General features: G+C 39.5%; 1 protein-coding gene across 2 annotated transcripts in view; it reads left to right on the forward strand.

The window, feature by feature from the left end:
* Nucleotides 1–19,819, forward strand: part of TBCK (TBC1 domain containing kinase) — an 86,002-nt gene that overhangs the window by 40,871 nt on the left and 25,312 nt on the right. For both annotated transcript variants that reach the window (XM_070757926.1, XM_070757927.1), the window contains exons 15-24: nt 635–733; nt 1,031–1,093; nt 5,102–5,228; nt 8,197–8,247; nt 10,039–10,122; nt 12,225–12,310; nt 14,214–14,250; nt 16,411–16,572; nt 18,951–19,126; nt 19,495–19,670. In XM_070757926.1, the coding sequence (XP_070614027.1) occupies nt 635–733; nt 1,031–1,093; nt 5,102–5,228; nt 8,197–8,247; nt 10,039–10,122; nt 12,225–12,310; nt 14,214–14,250; nt 16,411–16,572; nt 18,951–19,126; nt 19,495–19,670 (1,061 nt within the window). The remainder of the gene's footprint in view (nt 1–634; nt 734–1,030; nt 1,094–5,101; nt 5,229–8,196; nt 8,248–10,038; nt 10,123–12,224; nt 12,311–14,213; nt 14,251–16,410; nt 16,573–18,950; nt 19,127–19,494; nt 19,671–19,819) is intronic.

A 19,819-nucleotide genomic window follows, 5' to 3' on the forward strand; every position in this document is an offset into this window, starting at 1 on the left:
CATAGTAAAATATATCTAAGAAATAATAGAAAAGAAGGTATAGTAATAGAAAGAATAGAAGAAGAGATATAGGAATAGAAGAAAAGTATAGGAGATATAGGAGAGCAATAGGACAGGGGATGGAAGGCACTCTAGTGCACTTGTTCTTGCCCCTTATTGACCTCTTGGGAATCTGGATAGGTCAACCGTAGATAATCTAAGGGTAAAGTGTTGGGGGTTTGGGGATGACACTATGGAGTCCGGTAATGAGTTCCACGCTTCGACAACTTAGTTACTGAAGTCATATTTTTTACAGTCAAGTTTGGAGCGGTTAATATTAAGTTTAAATCTGTTGTCGCCGACAGGCAGGACGTTGCAGCATATGATCTTGTGGGCAATACTTAGATCTTGTTTAAGGCGTCTTAGTCCATTTTATCCATTTAATTTCCCTTGATGAATTTTGGCATGAATTTTGTGATGTTAGCTACAGTATATTCATATTTCTTTTGGTATCTGTCAATGCATATAGTCAATAGAGTCTTTCAGGGCATGTATATAAATTATTATAAAATAAAAAGGTTAACAACGTTGAAATGTAAGGTCCTATTAAAAGTATAGAAGTATTACTAACACCAGATCGATATGTTATTTCTAGGCCTATCCTTATAAAAAAAATCAAATTTGGAAAGAAGCTAGAGTTGACATTCCACCTTTAGTGAGAGGTTTGACCTGGGCGGCATTACTTGGAGTAGAGGTAAGAGTAAGAAATATGCCAGAATTATTTTCTCTTGTCTATGCAATATACCAACCCTACCTTCCACAAAACATTGGAAATTAGCTGTTCTGTCGGGCTCTCTGGTAGACTCCTCCCAAAAATTCACAGGTACAAATTTCAGACACACACACGTTTGAAAATTCAAAACTATGTTCTTTTAGTTTAGGTCTGTGTGCTATAGTGACACGATGTAGTTTTCATAGGCTGTAGGTTATTTCTGAGATGTTTCCGATGTTTGACAGTGTTACACTAAAACTTACAGTGTCTTCATTTTAGGGAGATATTCAAGCAAAATATGATTCTATTGATAAGGACACTCCTATTCCTACAGACAGGCAGGTAAGATTTTTGCTATTTTAAAGTGTCATAAACCTTTGGAATCATTGTGTAGGAGATGTCCAGGCTGAGCCCAAGGTTGAAGTCAAGTGCATCATCAGTCTCAAGTCTTACAAGAGATGTTAGTCCAGTCCACTTCAATTATGTTGCAATATTTTCTTTTAACCAGCAGGTGGCATTATCGCTTCCCAAAACAGCTTTAAAAAAAATAAGAAGAAGAAACTCCATACAGTGATACCTCGTCTTACAAACGCCTCGTCATACAAACTTTTCGAGATACAAACCCAGGGTTTAAGATTTTTTTTGCCTCTTCTTACAAACTATTTTCACCTTACAAACCCACTGCCGCCGCTGGGATGCCCCGCCTCCGGATTTACATTGCCAGCGAAGCACCCGTTTTTGCGCTGCTGGGATTCTCCTGAGGCTCCCCTCCATGGGAAACCCCACCTCCGGACTTCCGTGATTTTGTGATGCTGCAGGGAATCCCAGCAGGGGAATCCCAGCAGCGCAAAAACGGGAGCTTCGCTGGCAATGGAAGTCCGGAGGTGGGGTTTCCCAGCGAGGGGAGCCTCAGTGAAATCGCAGCATTGCAAAATCACAGAGGTCTGGAGGTGGGGTTTCGAGGAGTTCGGTGTTTTTGCGATGCTGCGATTTCACTGATGCTCCATTTGCTGGGAAACCCCACCTCTGGATTTCCATTGCCAGCAAAGCGCTCGTTTTTGCGATGCTGGGATTCCCCTGCTGGGATTCCCCTGCAGCATCGCAAAAACACAGAAGTCCAGAGGTGGGGTTTCCCATGGAGGGGAGCCTCAGGGGAATCCCACCAGCGTGAAAACGGGCGCTTCGGCTGGCAAAAGGGGTGAAGTTTGGGCTTGCACACATTAATCACTTTTCCATTGATTCCTTTGGGAAACTGTTTCGTCTTAGAAACATTTCACCTTAAAAACCTCATCCCGGAATCAATTAAGTTTGTAAGACAAGGTATCACTCTATTTTAAACATAAAAATATTCTCATTCTTATTCAGTTTCCTTCATTCCCACCAAATCCAATTATAAAAATATCCTCAAGTTTGGGCTTTTAGACTTGTTCCTTTAAATCTCTCTATAGTATTACCAATTTCTAGATTAACTCCATTTTGAAGCTTCTTTTAGTTCTTTTTAAGTTTTAAGTTGTTTTCTTTATTGTTAAATCGGCCAAACTCTTGCCCAGCTCAGTTCTTCATCACCTTTCTCCAGCACAAACGCTTTGATCATGTCATCCAGGCAATCCACGATCTCTCCATTCAATCAATCTGATTGTGGCCGTCCCAGCTATGGCGAGAGAGTCGTTCGGGGTTCAGGTTCTGGGTACCCCGCGGCGTACAAGAGACACCAGTATTGCTGGGCCAGAATATCTCTGGGACCGCCTCCTGCCGCACGAATCCCAGCGACCGATTAGGTCCCACAGAGTTGGCCTTCTCTGGGTCCCGTCAACTAAACAATGCCGTTTGGCGGGACCCAGGGGAAGAGCCTTCTCTGTGGCGGCCCCGACCCTCTGGAACCAGCTCCCCCCAGAGATTAGAACTGCCCCCACCCTCCTCGCCTTTCGTAAACTTCTTAAAACCCACCTCTGCCGTCAGGCATGGGGGAATTGAAACATCTCCCCCGGGCCTATACAGTTTATGTATGGTATGTTTGTGTGTATGTCTGCTTTTAATAATGGGGGTTTTAATGTTTCTCTTAAATTATTAGATTTGTTATACAGTGAACCCTCGAGTTTCGCGTCCTCGAGCATCGCGAAAGGGCTATATCGCTAGTTTTCAACCCGGAAGTAAACTCCACCATCTGCGCATGCGTGCCTTTTTTTCTATGGCCACGCATGCGTAGATGGTGGAGTTTCCCGCCGGGCAGATAAGCTGCTGGGCGGCTTCCCTGGGTCTTCCCCCTCTTGCCCCGGTACGGCGGCGCGAGCAACGGCGTGGGCGGGCGGGCGGTGTGCGCGCGCTTGGGGAAACCCCAGCTCCGCTTCCCAGCTGGGAAGCGGCCCCAGCAACGCGCGCGCGCTTGGGGACATCCCAGCTCCGCTTCCCAGCTGGGAAGCGGCCCCAGCAACGGCGTGGGCAGGCGGGCGGCACGCGCGCGGGGAAACCCCAGGCGCGAGCAACGGGGCGGGCGAAGGGCGGGCGGCGGTGGAAGTAAAAACACCATCTGCGCATGCGCAGATGGTGTTTTTACTTCCGCACCGCTACTTCGCGAAAAATCGATCATCGCTTGGGGTCCTGGAACGGAACCCTCGCGATGGTCGAGGGACCACTGTATATTGTTTATTATTGCTGTGAGCTGCTCCGAGTCTACGGAGAGGGGCAGCATACAAATCTAATAAATAAATAAATAAATAAATAGAATTAATAAGACAGATTTTTGTTAAAATTAGGAAGAACATATATTTCCTTATGCCTGCAATACATTATATATTTGCGAAGTTTTCTTCTTGAGCTTTTTAGTTGAAAGACAGTAATAAAATTAATGGTGCCGATGGCCATGAAATTATACCTATTTTTAGTTTATCCCCATCTGCAAGATCATAAAGGGGGGGGGGGAAACTTTCTGTCCCCGTAGTAAACTTCAAGTAATCATCCTGAAATTGAATATTATGCATGAAGGGCAAATGAACTCTCATATTTCTCCTATGACAGAACTCTGCCTTTTGATCTCTTTGTCAAGTGCATATAAAAGGATTGTATTACTTCAGATGCTCTTGTTTCAGTTCAATCTATAATTGGGAGCAAGGGAAAAGTCCTTGTAATTATATTCAAGCTTATGGGAGAGTTCGGGACAGCATTTTTAGGTCCTTTGTAAGTCCATTGCTATGAGGATTGCAAATACAAATTGATATTGATGGGAAAAATAAGAGTTGAGCACTGTTGCAAGGTAAACTATGAAACTGTGGCATTTAATTACCCTGTTTCCCCGAAAATAAGACAGCGTCTTATATTAATTTTTGCTCCCAAAGATGTGTTACGTCTTACTTTCAGGGGATGTCTTATTTTTTTTCTCCAATTAATTGTATCCTGCTGCAGCAAAAATGCATCCAAACACGCAGCTGCATGTTGGATGCGTATTGGATGTGTTTTAAAACTAATTGATGCAGCGTTTGGGGATGCAATGTATGGACAGCAGTGTTATATATGTTCTGTTCAGGAATGTTAAGAAACGAAAGATCTCGTATGTCTTACTGTTGGGGGATGCCTTATATTAGGCAATTCTATGAAACCTCTCCTATGTCTTCCTTTCGGGGGTGACTTATTTTCAGGGAAACAGGGTAGTACAGTATCTAAGAAAATAAGTGAGTATTTACATTGTCTCTCTTTATATTTTCTTATCTTGTCTTTCTATTAAAAGTTATGACCTATAAAGCCCTTCATGGCATCGGACCAGAATATCTCCGGGACCGCCTTCTGCCGCATGAATCCCAGCGACCGGTTAGGTCCCACAGAGTTGGCCTTCTCCGGGTCCCGTCGACTAAGCAATGTCGTTTGGCGGGACCCAGGGGAAGAGCCTTCTCTGTGGCGGCCCCGACCCTCTGAAACCAGCTCCTCCCAAATATTAGAGTTGCCCCCACCCTCCTTGCCTTTCGCAAGCTCCTTAAAACCCACCTCTGTCGTCAGACATGGGAGAATTGAAATCTCCCTTCCCCCTAGGCTTATAGAATTTATACATGGTATGCTTGTATGTATGAGTGGTTCTTTAAATTGGGGTTTTTTAGATTATTTTTAATATTAGATTTGTTCACATTGTTTTTTATATTGTTGTTAGCCGCCCCGAATCTTCAGAGAGGGGCGGCATACAAATCTAATAAATAAATAAATAAAAGGATTTATGCTCATTCGAAATTGCATTTCCAATTGATATTTGGAGCCTAGGATAAGCCTTCTTTCTGACCAATTTGAACTGTAGAAAGTCAGATGGATTTTGCACCTGTTCTCCCTTTATGACTTATCCTATGCTGCTTCTTGTTGCTTACATTGTAGATTGAAGTTGACATCCCTCGCTGTCACCAGTATGATGAGCTGCTGTCATCACCAGAAGGCCATGCAAAATTTAGGCGGGTTTTGAAAGCCTGGGTAGTTTCTCACCCTGATCTTGTATACTGGCAAGGTTAGTTCAGCGGGCTGTTGTGACCATTATCTTTTTCAAGTTTTTTTAATACAGTGGTACCTCTACTTACGAACTTAATTCATTCCGTGACCAGGTTCTTAAGTAGAAAACTTTGTAAGAAGAAGCAATCTTTCCCATAGGAATCAATGTAAAAGCAAATAATGTGTGTGATTGGGGGAACCACAGGGAGGGTGGAGGCCCTGTTTCTTCCCAGGAGATTCCTAGAGAGGCCCCATGGAGGCTTCTCCCCACTTTTTCCAGCCCTGCTTCCTCCCAGGAGATTCCTAGAGAAGCCCCACGGAGGCTTCTCCCCGCCTTTTCCGGCCCTGTTTCCTCCCAGGAGATTCCTAGAGAGGCCCCACGGAGGCTTCTCCTTGCCTCTTCCGGCCCTGTTTCCTTCCAGGAGATTCCTAGAGAGGCCCCACACATTGTGTAGAGTCCTTGGGCCTCTACACATTTTTTCTAGCGACTCTGCCATGACCGGTATACATCCTGGAAGGCGTCTTTGGGGACCTCTCGCAAGGTCTTCATCACAGCTGATTGGATCTCTTTGATGGGCAAAAAACGGGTTCCTTTCAAGGCTGGGAACAAAAAGAAGTCTGCTGGGGCGACTATACAGAGGGTGGGGCAACATTGGGACCTGGTGTTTGGCCAGGAACTCGTGGACTTGTAGCGTGTAGCGCGTTGTGGCAAGGCGTCCATAGAAGAGATCCAATCGGTGACAAAGACCTTGCAAGAGATCTCCAAAGACGCCTTCCAAGGTGCATACCGGTCATGGCAGAGTCGCTAGAAAAAATGTGTAGAGGCCCAAGGACAGTACCTTGAAGAATTTTAAACGTTTGTGCAAATCTGTTCAATAAATTACTTTTTTTAACTGCTGTTCTGTTCGAAAAAAGTTCCTAATGTTATGTTCCCGGGTCACCCTGACCCGGACCGAAAACTCTTCATTTGCAGTGCTTATGTTTGGTCTTTTTGAAAGCTTTTTTCACCTGGAAACATGTTTGAACATTTCTGCACACAATGGAATGAAAATTGAACTGAAAAAATTAATCCTTATTGGTTTATTTTGCACATAAATGTGCCTCCCCCCCCGTTTTTGTGAAAGTTTTTTCAATTTATGGATAGTTTTGCTTGAAAAATCCATTCTATTTTACTAAAGTTGGTGTGGGATTGGTAGCTTGAACATTTCTGCACACAATGATATGAAAATTGAACTGAGAAAATTAATCCTTATTGGTTTATTTTGCTCATAAATGGGCCCCCATGCTTATACTCAAATAGGCTTATACTCGAGTAGGCTTATACTCGAGTATAAAATGATGTGGTCTTATATTCAAAAATAAACCAATAAGAATCATTTTTTTTCAGTTCATTTCTATTTTTCTTATGTTTAGGATTGTTCAATTTAGTATATCAAAACTTTTGAGTTTATTGATAATTTTGCCTGCAAAATGCATTCTATTTTACTATTCTATTTTGGTGTGGGATTGGTAGCTTGAACCTTTCTGAACATAATGATATGAAAATTAAACTGAAAAAATTATCCTTATTGGTTTATTTTGCTCATAAATGGGCCCCCATGCTTATACTCAAATAGGCTTATACTCGAGTAGGCTTATACTCGAGTATAAAACAATAAACCAATAAGAGTCATTTTTTTCAGTTCATTTATATTTTTCTTATGTTCAGGATTGTTCAATTTAGTATATCAAACCTTTTGGGGGAAAATTCCTTAGGGATTTGTAGCCTTAAAAAATATAAATTGACACGAAATTCAAAAAGGATGGGGGGAGGGGCTTTTTGATCAAAATAAAAATATAAGTCTCAATTTTTCCAGTTCAATTTTCATATCATTATGTTCATAAATGTTCAAACTAGTTTTCCAGTGGAAAAAGTTTTCAAAAAGACCAAATTCAAGTACCTAAAAAAAATCATTTTGATCCGGGTCTATATGACCCGAACAGAGTAAATGTGACTTTTTTTTTGCCAAGAAAAAAATTTTTCCCCCACCCCCACAAATATTTTTTTGATGATCAGCATTGTTAAATTGAGTTAATGAATGCGTAAGATTTTAAAGAATATTTCGGATTTGGAGCATAAAAAAATAAAAAGTGAAAATTGTTGCAAGCAGCCAGGGGGGGGGGGGGGGCTTATTTCTGATGTTAAAAAAACAGTAAGAATCATTTTTTTCAGTTCCTTTATATTTTTCTTATATTCAGAAATGTTCAAGGTACCATTCCCACACCAACTCCAGTAAAATAGACTGCATTTTGCAAGCAAAACTATCCATAAATTGAAAAAACTTTCACAAAAACGGGGGGGGGAGGCACATTTATGGGCAAAATAAACCAATAAGGATTAATTTTTTCAGTTCAATTTTCATTCCATTGTGTGAAGAAATGTTCAGACTACTTTCCAAGTGAAAAAAGCTTTCAAAAAGACCAAACATAAGCACTGCAAATGAAGAGTTTTCGGTCCGGGTCAGGGTGACCCGGGAACATAACATTAGGGAGGGTTTTTTTTTCAGCAAGAAAGAAACCTCCCACCCCCCCAAAAAAATTCTCATAGAGAGAACCCCTGAAATGATGAAAAGTCATGAAATTTCAAGTTTCAGATATGCAGGGAAATTTTTTTACAGGGTCTCAAACCTTGATTTCGGGTCTCACAGACCCGAACAGAACAGCAGGGTTAAAAAAAATCATTATTTTGGAACGCACCCTTTATGAAGCTTTTCAGAAGATAGTCATAAATGCCCATCCCTCAAAACCCATAATTTAACACTTCACTTGGTGACTACATCACATATGATAGTTTTGAAAGTAGCCTGCTGTATATCTGTAAATACCCTCTGCAGAATATTTAACTATATAATAATGTGCATCTTTATCTTCTGGATATTCTCAAACTCTATTGATTGCTCATTTCTGAAAGCAGTGTTTTTGTATAATATAATTATATCTCCCTCTAGGTCTTGACTCCCTTTGTGCACCGTTCCTGTATCTGAATTTCAACAATGAAGGTAAACATGGTCTTCGTGAATGTTGAATTCATGCATGCAGTGTATGTCTCCGGTTGTCATGTCCATCTAACAAGATAATAGGGTTAGCATGCTCAGGGTTAGTTAGTTAACTAGGGTCGTCTTATAGAAGTCAAGAACTGTGTTTTGTTTTTGTGAGCCGTTCCGAGTCTCCAGATAGGGGCGGCATACAAATCTAATAAATAAATAAATCTGTAGGTCGGCGGCTGTGAGCCACCCTAAGTCTACAGAGAGGGTGGTATACAAATTAATAAATAAATAAATCTGTAGGTCGGCGGTTGTGAGCCACCCTAAGTCTACAGAGAGGGCGGCATACAAATCTAATTAATAATAATAATAATAATAATAATAATAATAATAACAACAACAACAACAACAACAACAACAATAATATTGAGCCAAGGTATTATTTGATCCCTTTTTACCCTGTACGGTAAGAATTCCCCTAGCATGGCATGTTTTTAATTGCTTTAGTCTAGTCAGGCGTTTTTAACTCTGAATTACAATAGTTACCCAGAATCACTCAGTAAATATATGACCATATTGAGAGGGGAGGAGGGAGGGAAAGGAAAGGAAAGAAGAAAAAAGAAAAGATGAAATCAAGTAAATTTGAACTTTATCTAATAGCTGTTTTCTCATACTTATCTATGCATGTCGGTTTATGTAAGGTTCGGCTATTTGTGGGATATAAATGTTAATGAAAAATTCTGTTTGTTGCATTTCCAGTATGATTTCTGAGACTTGGATCTAGACTAAGACATATTAGTTAAATTCCACTAATAAAATTATAAATGTCCCGTTCTGTTATATATACCGCTCAGAAAAGTAAAGGGAACACATGCTAGATCTGAATATTCTCATTGAATATTTTTCATTTGCACAACTATTCCATTTGCACAACAGCATGTGAAATTGATTGTCAGTAGAGTTGCTTCCTAAGTGAACAGTTTGATTTTACAGAAGTGTGATTTGCTTGAAGTTATATTCTGTTTTTTAAGTACAGTGATACCTCGTCTTACGAACTTAATTGGTTCCGGGATGAGGTTTGTAAGGTGAAAAGTTTGTAAGACAAAACAATGTTTCCCATAGGAATCAATGGAAAAGCGATTGATGCGTGCAAGCCCAAAACTCACCCCTTTTGCCAGCCAAAGCGCCCATTTTTGCGCTGCTGGGATGTCCCCGAGGCTCCCCTCCATGGGAAACCCCACCTCCGGACTTCCGTTGCCAGTGAAGTGCCCGTTTTTGCGCTGCTGGGACTCCCCTGCAGCATTGCAAAAACACGGAAGTCCGGAGGTGGTGTTTCCCATGGAGGGGAACCTCAGGGGAATCCCAGCAGCGCAAAAACGGGCGCTTTGCTGGCAACAAAGCGCCCGAGTCTGCGGAGAGGGGCGGCATACAGATCTAAATAAACTAAACTAAACTAACAGAAGTCTGGAGGTGGGGCATCCCAGTGGCGGTGGCTTGGGTTTGTAAGGTGAAAATAGTTTGGAAGAAGAGGCAAAAAAATCTTAAACCCCAGGTTTGTATCTCAAAAAGTTTGTATGACAAGGTATCACTGTATTCCCTTTATTTTTTTGAGCAGTGTATATTTAGTTATTGATCATTCGTAACTTCGAATGATCAGTAAGTGAATGATGTTAAGTCAAGGGTACCTGTATTTTTATGTTTTTTTCAGAATTATTTAATGGGAATAGTGTAGCATTGTTTTCAATTTGTTCTCACAATTGTAATGGTTGAATAAATAGCTATCTTTTTTTCTGGTTCTTTTTTTAGCTTTGGCCTATTCCTGCATGTCTGCTTTTATACCAAAATATCTCTATAATTTCTTTCTAAAGGATAATTCTCATGTTATTCAAGGTAGGTTTTCTGCTATAAATGTCCTTTCAAAGAAGCCTATACAGGTAACATAAGAGAGAGATGCATTACATGCAAGGCAAGATAGTTCAAGCCGTGATTTGTCATCATTGCGATGATTATGGGGTTCAGCTCATGAAAACCCCAAATCCACCATCTCAGAAAATTAGAATATTAAATGCAATCAATAAAACAAGGATTGTACATAGAACAATATCTGAAAAGTATGTTTTTATCAACTGTGTTGATAAATGAACTTTTGCACGATATTCTAATTTTTTGAGTTTCACCTGTATGCATGTTTTTATCTTTTATAGTTTTAAATTTATAATCTGTTTTGAGATCTAGTGGAAAATACCATACCATAAAAAATTGGGGGGGAAACCCCACATCAAAACTGCAGCTACTACTAACTTGAAACAGCTGCAATTGCTGACATAGGGGAAGGTTTGGTAGGGAAGGTTTGCCTATTTGCCGATGACTCTAAAGTGTGCAATAGGGTTGATATTCCTAGAGGCGTCTGTAATATGGTAAATGATTTAGCTTTACTAGATAAATGGTCAAATCAATGGAAACTGCAGTTTAATGTTTCCAAATGTAAAATAATGCACTTGGGGAAAAGGAATCCTCAATCTGAGTATTGTATTGGCAGTTCTGTGCTAGCAAAAACTTCAGAAGAGAAAGATTTAGGGGTAGTGATTTCTGACAGTCTCAAAATGGGTGAACAGTGCAGTCAGGCGGTAGGGAAAGCAAGTAGGATGCTTGGCTGCATAGCTAGAAGTATAACAAGCAGGAAGAGGGAGATTATGATCCCGCTATATAGAGTGCTGGTGAGACCACATTTGGAATACTGTGTTGAGTTCTGGAGACCTCACCTACAAAGAGATATTGACAAAATTGAACTGGTCCAAAGACGGGCTACAAGAATGGTGGAAGATCTTAAGCATAAAACGTATCAGGAAATACTTAATAAACTCAATCTGTATAGTTTGGAGGACAGAAGGGAAAGGGGAGACACGATCGAAACATTTAAATATGTTAAAGGGTTAAATAAGGTCCAGGAGGGAAGTGTTTTTAATAGGAAAGTGAACACAAGAACAAGGGGGCACAATCTGAAGTTAGTTGGGGGAAAGATCAAAAGCAACATGAGAAAATATTATTTTACTGAAAGAGTAGTAGATCCTTGGAACAAACTTCCAGCAGACGTGGTAGATAAATCCACAGTAACTGAATTTAAACATGCCTGGGATAAACATATATCCATCCTAAGATAAAATACAGAAAATAGTATAAGGGCAGACTAGATGGACCATGAGGTCTTTTTCTGCCGTCAGTCTTCTATGTTTCTATATAATTGTAGCCAGTGTTCCCTCTAATTTTTTTTGGGGGGGGGTGGAAAAGTATAGTGTCTGAGCGGCAGTCCCTTCGGGACTGGGCGGCACAGAAATAATAAATAAATAAACAAACAAACAAACAAACAAATAAAAAACCCACCCTGTTTTGCCTCAGAGAATTTCAAAATAAAATACTGTACTGTGTGTCTATAACAGTGAGCTCATAATAGGGCAACTCTATCAATATCAAAATGCCATTTAAATAGTTGAGCTAGTTTCAAACTAGATTTTGATTTTCTTTCTCTCTTCCTTACTCCCATTCTTTTTCTTTCTCTTTTCCTTCCTCTCTTTTTTCTATCTGTTTCTCTCTCTTTCCCTCTCTCTCTTTCCCTCTCACTCTTTCCCTCTCGGCTTCTGGGCAGGTTTGGAAAACTCTGAGTTGATGATGATTTTTAAGTGAGCGATTGCTCACTGCTCAGCTTAGAGGGAACTATGATTGTAGCATGCAGTTTGTTTTGAATTTCCTTAATAAAGCTATACATTGATCTCTCGCTTTGATAGTGCTGTTATTCATAGCTTTTATAGGGTTCCTTGTGCTACTGTTGTGACTTCGTTTTTCTGCTGTGAATTATTTTAACTGTAAATATTTTGATTTTGTTTAACTCTTTCCTGCAATTCTGTTGCAATGGTGATTCCATGAAGCAAAATCCTTGAGGTTGAATTCTTGCTGAAATCATCAAGCAATGGCCTTGCTGTTTATCTTTCTTCCAGAATATCTTACAGTGTTTTCCCAAATGATTGCATTCCATGATCCTGAATTGAGTAACCACCTCAATGAAATAGGTTTCATCCCAGATGTAAGTGCAAATGCTTTTTATACATTTTAATACAGCAGAAAGTTTAATGATCTTCATCTACATACCGCGGTCCAAAACAAATTCAATGCAATAATCAATCAAACACTGATAGCAGCTATCAAGCCGTCAAATTCTGCAAGCTGTGCCATTTGGTATGATTTTCAAAGAAATATTTCCGGAAACCATCAAAGTGTATACACTTAAGCAATACTATTTTCATGCTTAAGAATTAATCTTGTCATTTCCAACACTGCATGAAGAGGATAGAATAGAATAGAATAGAATAGAATAGAATAGAATAGAATAGAATTGTATTGCCCAAATGGTTCTTTGTTGAACAATTTGGAAAAAAAATCCTTAAGAAGATAATATTCACAAGATGGTTGTGGACAGAACATCCTGATGCAGCAGCATATAACCATTCTGTTAATTCTGGATCACACTTTATTACAGCCCATTGAAAAATGGAAAACAATATAGAGGAATCTTCTCTAAAGAAATACTGTATTGCATTACAAAAAAAGGGAGCTGTGCTGTTAACTTGCTTATACCTGGTGAGACAGGTAGGGGGCAGTGTGCACTAAGAAAACATGCAGGAAGTCTTCACCACACCAAAGAATATTAAGATAGTTATTGATGAAAGTTGAAACAGTAAGATGGATGGAAGAAGCAAAATTACTTCCTTCTTGGCTAACGGCTATCTATAGATATAGTAATGCATAGTATAGGAGAAACCCTCCCATACTACTGCCTCTTTATTTATTTATTTATTATTTAGATTTGTATGCCGCCCCTCTCCGCGAACTCGGGGCGGCTTACAATACTAGTACAAGTACAAGTGCACTAGAGTGCCTTCCGTCCCCTGTCCTATTGCTCTCCTATATCTCCTATTCCTTTCTTCTATTCCTATATCTCTTCTATTCTTTCATTGATATGTTCTATTACTATATCTTCTTTTCTATTATTTCTTAGATATATTTTACTATGAGTATCTCCTCTATAACCTGCATCATGTATTTTACTATGTGTGTGTATGTGTGTGTGCGTGTGTGTGTGATATATAGGTAGCTGATGAGGCCAAAATAAGGCCGAAATAGATCTATCCTAGTCTCCCTTAATTTTCAAATTCAGCAAAAAAAACCATGTGACACATACAGATAGAATTGTCGTCTATCAATAAAATTAACTGCCTTGGAAATGGCCCTGGGTGGGGCCGAGAGGCAGATAAGGAGCTGTGATGTTCCTTCAATACACCAGAGTGATTCAACACAAAAATATGTAACCCTTCCCTGGTGCAGAGCTGAAGGGATTGGATACTGTAGCCTAGAGGATAATTCTCTGCCTTACAAGGCAAAGGTTGCAGGTTCAAGTCCCAGTGGGTATGGCTAGCTGATGAGGCCAAAATAAGGTCGAAATAGACTTATCCTAGTCTCCCTTAATTTTCAAATTCAGCAAAAAAAAACCATGTGACATATATATGTATGTATGTATGTATGTATGTATACCCACTAAAACTCTCATTGTGTATTGGACAAAATAAACAAACAAACAGACAGACAGACAGACAGACAGACAGACAGACAGACAGACAGATAGATAGATAGATAACACAGTATCAACAGTAGAGGCCTTCAAGTTTCTAGGTTCTATATAAACTCAAGACTTAAAATGGATATGTAACATCAAAAAGAGCACTATATAATCAGATTCTGGTTCAAAAAATTTGAATTCTATATTGGGTAGGATATCATAATAAATCTTTAAAATGGTAATCCTGATTTAAACTTCTGTTCATATGTTATCAGTTAGGCTTACTGAATTCCAACACAGATGTGATTGAAAAATTTACGATGATCTACTTGTAACAATAAATTCTTTTTTTCCCCCCATTTTGTTGTTATAGTTATATGCTATTCCTTGGTTTCTTACAATGTTCACACGTAAGTATCTTTTCTCATTTTTCATTTATAGGTATAAAGTTTCTTTATTACAGGTATCTTTTAATATTTTTATTTGGCACTCTTTCATTTAATCAACTTTAAATATTAAACACTCATTGAAGATGCCTATATCAACCTGGTGACTAAATAAAACTCTGCATTTAAAGCCATATTAAAATAACTTTGCATGCAAAGCAATATTAGTGCAAAACGGAATTATTTCAGTCATATACATTTTAGGATGATAGATTTACATCCTGAATATATTCCGTTGCTGCTCTATCTGCCACTAAATTCGCAATAAATTCTTACTTTGATCTGTTTGGTTAAATTTTCAATTTGTTCTTCAGAAATATATTGGTATATTGAAAGATTATGTCAGTGTGCTGTGCTCCTTGTAGATAATGAATTATGCATAATTCTCCAGAATTTATCCTACAGACATCCCTAAGTGTGTGGAATAAGAATCATACTTAACATGAGATTTCCACTTTGTGTACAAATTAAACAGTAAGCAATTTTTCTAAAGAAAAAGTAGTTTTTATAATAGCTACTGTTATAAATGACACAATCTGAGGTTAGTTGGGGGAAAGATCAAAAGCAACATGAGAAAATATTATTTTACTGAAAGAGTAGTAGATCCTTGGAACAAACTTCCAGCAGATGTGGTTGGTAAATCCACAGTAACTGAATTTAAACATGGGATAAACATATATCCATCCTAAGATAAAATACAGAAAATAGTATAAGGGCAGACTAGATGGATCATGAGGTCTTTTTCTGCCGTCAGTCTTCTATGTTTCCATGTTTCTAGTGTTACCTACTATGAATTCTGATGTGATTTCAAATGTAAAATATCTAATTACTGTATAAAGTTACCATTACCCAGGGGCTTGATCACAATGGTGTAATTAAATTCAGAAAATACCAGCTGTAAAGGGAAAGGGCTATATTAACCTCTGGATCTTGGCTTCCTCTAGGAATTGAGGTTCAAATTATATAACATCTTCTTTTCAATAAAAACAAAATTATCAGGCCCTATTTCCTTGTCAACCAATAACATGTGGAGGGATTATAAGATCTCATGATCTCTCCTGATGCCTGTATGTGACATCAAATCATAATGAATGTTTAGCTCTACAGAATGCAGCTGCGAGAGCAATCATGGGCTTTCCTAAATATGCCCATGTTACACCAACACCCCGCAGTCTGCACTGGTTGCCGATCAATTTCCGGTCACAATTCAAAGTGTTGGTTATGACCTATAAAGCCCTTCATGGCATCAGACCAGAATATCTCCGGGACCGCCTTCTGCCGCATGAATCCCAGTGACCAGTTAGGTCCCACAGAGTTGGCCTTCTCCGGGTTCCGTCAACTAAACAATGTTGTTTGGCGGGACCCAGGGGAAGAGCCTTCTCTGTGGCGGCCCCGGCCCTCTGGAACCAGCTCCCCCCAGAGATCAGAATTGCCCCCATCCTCCTTGCCTTTGGTAAGCTCCTTAAAACCCACCTCTGTCGTCAGGCATGGGGGAATTGAGATATTCCTTCCCCCCTAGGCCTATACAATTTATGCATGGTATGTTTGTGTGTATGTTTGGTTTTTAATAAGGGTTTTTAGTTATTTTAAATATTAGATTTGTTATATGCTGTTTTTTATTGTTGTTTTTAGCCGCCCCGAGTCTACAGAGAGGGGCAGCATACGAATCAAATAAATAAATAAATAGATAGATAGATAGATAGATAAATAAATAAATAAATATAAAAAAATAAATAAAAAAAAATATTATTATTATTAATAATAATAATAATAAGAATTTATTAGATTTGTATGCTGCCCCTCTCCGAAGACTAATATTATTATTATTATTATTATTATTTCAAATATGGGTTGGGTTGGGCTTCTGCTGCACGAATCCCAGCGGCCGATAAGGTCCCACAGAGTTGGCCTTCTCCGGGTCCCGTTGACTAAACAATGTCGTCTGGCGGGCCCCAGGGGAAGAGCCTTCTCTGTGGTGGCCCCGGCCCTCTGGAATCAACTCCCCGCAGAGATCAGAACTAATAAATAAATAATAAATAAATAAATAAATAAATAAATGCCAAGCTAATAAGCCTGAAAACTTATTCTGCTACAACTGATATGTCTTTGCTGGCTGCTTTACAGATGTCTTTCCTTTGCACAAAATCTTTCATCTGTGGGATACTTTACTACTTGGAAATTCTTCCTTCCCGTTCTGCATTGGAGTGGCTATCCTACAGCAGCTGAGGGACCGTCTCCTGTCCAATGGATTCAACGAGTGCATCTTGCTGTTTTCTGATTTACCAGGTACACAGTATTATCTTTATCAGTCTTACATCATTGTTGCCTATTCTTTGTTCTGAATGATATACCCTGTTTCCCCCAACATGATCAAAACATTTAAATATGTCAAAGGGTTAAATAAGGTCCAGGACGGAAGTGTTTTTAATAGGAAAGTGAACACAAGAACAAAGTGGACACAATCTGAAGTTAGTTGGGGGAAAGATCAGAAGCAAGAAAATATTATTTGACTGAAAGAGTAGTAGAATGCTTGGAACAAACTTCCAGCAGATGTGGTTGGTAAATCCACAGTAACTGAATTTAAACATGCCTGGGATAAACATATGTCCATCCTAAGATAAAATACAAAAAATAGTATAAGGTCAGGCTCGATGGATCATGAGGTTTTTTTCTGCCGTCAATCTTCTATGTTTCTATGTAAATAAGACATCCCCTGATAATCAGTCCAATAGGGCTTTTGAGTGCATGGCAATAAACCCAAACGCTTATTTCAGGGTTCAAAAAAATATAAGACAGTCTTATTTTCGGGGAAACATGGTATATTCCTAATATCTAGAATTTGAATAGGAAAGAATTGGTATGAATAGGTAATTTATATTAATTTATATTTATTATAGGTGAATAATGGGATTTTAGTCATAGTTTTAATTATTAGATTTGTACATATATTGTTTTGTATTGTATGTTTTGAGCTAGTACTTCCGCTAAAACTTGTAGCAGTGTGTATTTTCTGAATCAGTTATATCCTACCTTGAATGGTAGACATGTCAATATGTTAACTCTCCATAGAATCTGGTCCTATGTACAGAGAAAGGCAACCCGTTGATAAGTGGAAGCCATGCTACAATGAATGGAATGCTGTAGTACTGTATACTTAAACAGAGTGATTATTTTGTCCCTCCCCACTTTATGTGAGCATTCTTTGTTTATAGAGATCCATAAAGCCTATTTTCAGGCTGATTCCAATGTTTTTTATGTTTCTTCTTATCTTCAAATGCCAGGGAAAGGCTATGCTCATTCCACACACTCCTACACCCCCAATACAGGACACCAAGGAATGCATGAAAGGAGTTTGGAGATACTTGCAATCCTGGTATTATAAATTGCTATGAGAATTGTTAGCCCTGTGACTCTAGCTTTATTGTACGATTAAAAATCTTGCAAGACTGAAAGTATTTATCTCACCCTTTCTTTTTACTCTCTGGAAATCTAAGGGGGGGTCTTTCCTGAAACATTTCCCCATGCCACCTTCCCTTCTCCGGGCTGAAGCATCTTTTGCCCTGTTGAATATCTAATCTGAGATCTTCCTTCTGTCTCTTATGGTCATTCCCAGATACAGTGATACCTCGTCTTACGAACTCAATTGGTTCCTGGAGGAGGTTCGTAAAGTGAAAGGTTTGCAAGACTAAACAATGTTTCCCATAGGAAACAATGTAAAATCAATTAATGCGTGCAAGCAAAAAAAATCGCAAAAACGGCGCTCCGCTGGGTGCCGCCGCCCATCTGTCACCTTTTGAAACAGCCGGGCGCTTCTCAGCGTTCTCCCGAACGCCAAACCCGGATGTTCGGCAAAAGTTCGGGTTCGGCGTTTGGGTTTGAGTTCGGAAAGCCGCCAAGAAGCCCCGCCGCCCGGCTGTCGCCTTTTGAAACAGCCGGGGGGGGGGGGGCTTCTCGGTAGCCTCCCAAACATCGAACCCGAACTTTTGCCGAACATCCGGGTTCGGCATTCGGGAGGCCGCCGAGAAGCCCCACCGCCCGGCTGTCGCCTTTTGAAACAACCGGGGGGCTTCTCGGCATTCTCCCGAATGCCGAACCCAGAAGTTCGGCAAAAGTTTGGGTTTGATAGGCCGCCGAGAAGCCCTGCCACCCAGCTGTTGCCTTTTGAAACAGCCGGGGGGCTTCTCGGCGGCCACTCGAATGCCGAACCCGAACTTTTGCCGAACTTCCGGGCTTGGCGTTCAGGAGGCCGCCGAGAAGCCCCGCCACCCGGCTGTCACCTTTTGAAACAGCCGGGGGGCTTCTCGGTGTTCTCCCAGCAGATATGGCTCCGTGTGCCATAGGTTCACCATTCTGTCCTAACCTCTTTTCTTTTTCTGATTTTGCCACATTTTTGCCATAATTACATTGGAGAATGCCCACAACAACTAATTACTTGTTATAGTTTAAACCAATTTGTGTCTTAAACCTTGTTCTTTTCTCTTAGTTACATGCCAGTAGAGGACAAACGTTTCATCTTCATTTTATCCTGTTTGTGTAGATAGGTTAAAAAACAAAATTAATTTATTTTAGAATAATGTGTTCTTTTAAAAAGTGCTTGTCAACTGCAGTTTTGTCTCTTATGACTTGAATACTCACTTCTTTTCTTTCCTTTTTTTTCATTCCAGAAATTGATATTGAACGGTGTGTCCATGAATCCATTAACCTTTTCTGCTGGACTCCCAAGAGTGCTACATACAGACAATACGCACAACACCCCAAACAAACCAGTGAAGTCAACTCTACAAGAAGTCTAATGTCTTGTTTCTCATCGGACTATCAGGATACATCCAGGAGTGACCTGGTGAGTTATTGTACTGTGTGTGTATTGTGTGTGTGTTTGTGTGTGTATATCCCTAAACCTTTCAGAATCACTGAAATATATCCATGTATAAAATTTTAAAATGAGATTTTTGTTTTCTCATAAAAATCTGCCTCACTTGTTTTGAGGTTGTCATCTGAGTGATGTAATTTTTTTCATTTTAAAAAAGAGATATAAATATATTTTATTACAGGGGGAAAGAAGACTATTTGAGAAGAATGGCAGTCATGGCAAATAGCTTGCAAGATAGTTGGGGAAATATATTTGCTTAATTGGGGAAATATATTCCCTCATAGAAATGGTCAATGCAAATAATAACTTTGGTTGCACTTCTTCCCTTTGTCGAAAAGTCTAGGGATTCTATCAAATTAAATGATCTGAAATCTGAAGTGTCACCCCGGATCTCGGCCGAAGATTTGATTGACCTCTGTGAACTGACAGGACCAGGCCATTCTAAAACGCCAACAAAGAAGACAAAATCCAGCAAACCAAAATTGCTTATTGTTGACATTCGTAACAGTGAGGAGTATCCTTCTATGCTCGTAGCTGAACCATTTCTTACTGTTTTTTGCATTATCATAGTTTCTGGTTGAAAAAATATTTTATGATAAACGGAAGAAAAGCTGCCCATTAATTGGAGGGTATCACTGATCAGAAGTCATAGGACTGAACTAT

This window comes from Erythrolamprus reginae, chromosome 7, assembly GCF_031021105.1.
Source record: "Erythrolamprus reginae isolate rEryReg1 chromosome 7, rEryReg1.hap1, whole genome shotgun sequence".
Classification (NCBI taxonomy): Eukaryota; Metazoa; Chordata; class Lepidosauria; order Squamata; family Dipsadidae; genus Erythrolamprus; species Erythrolamprus reginae.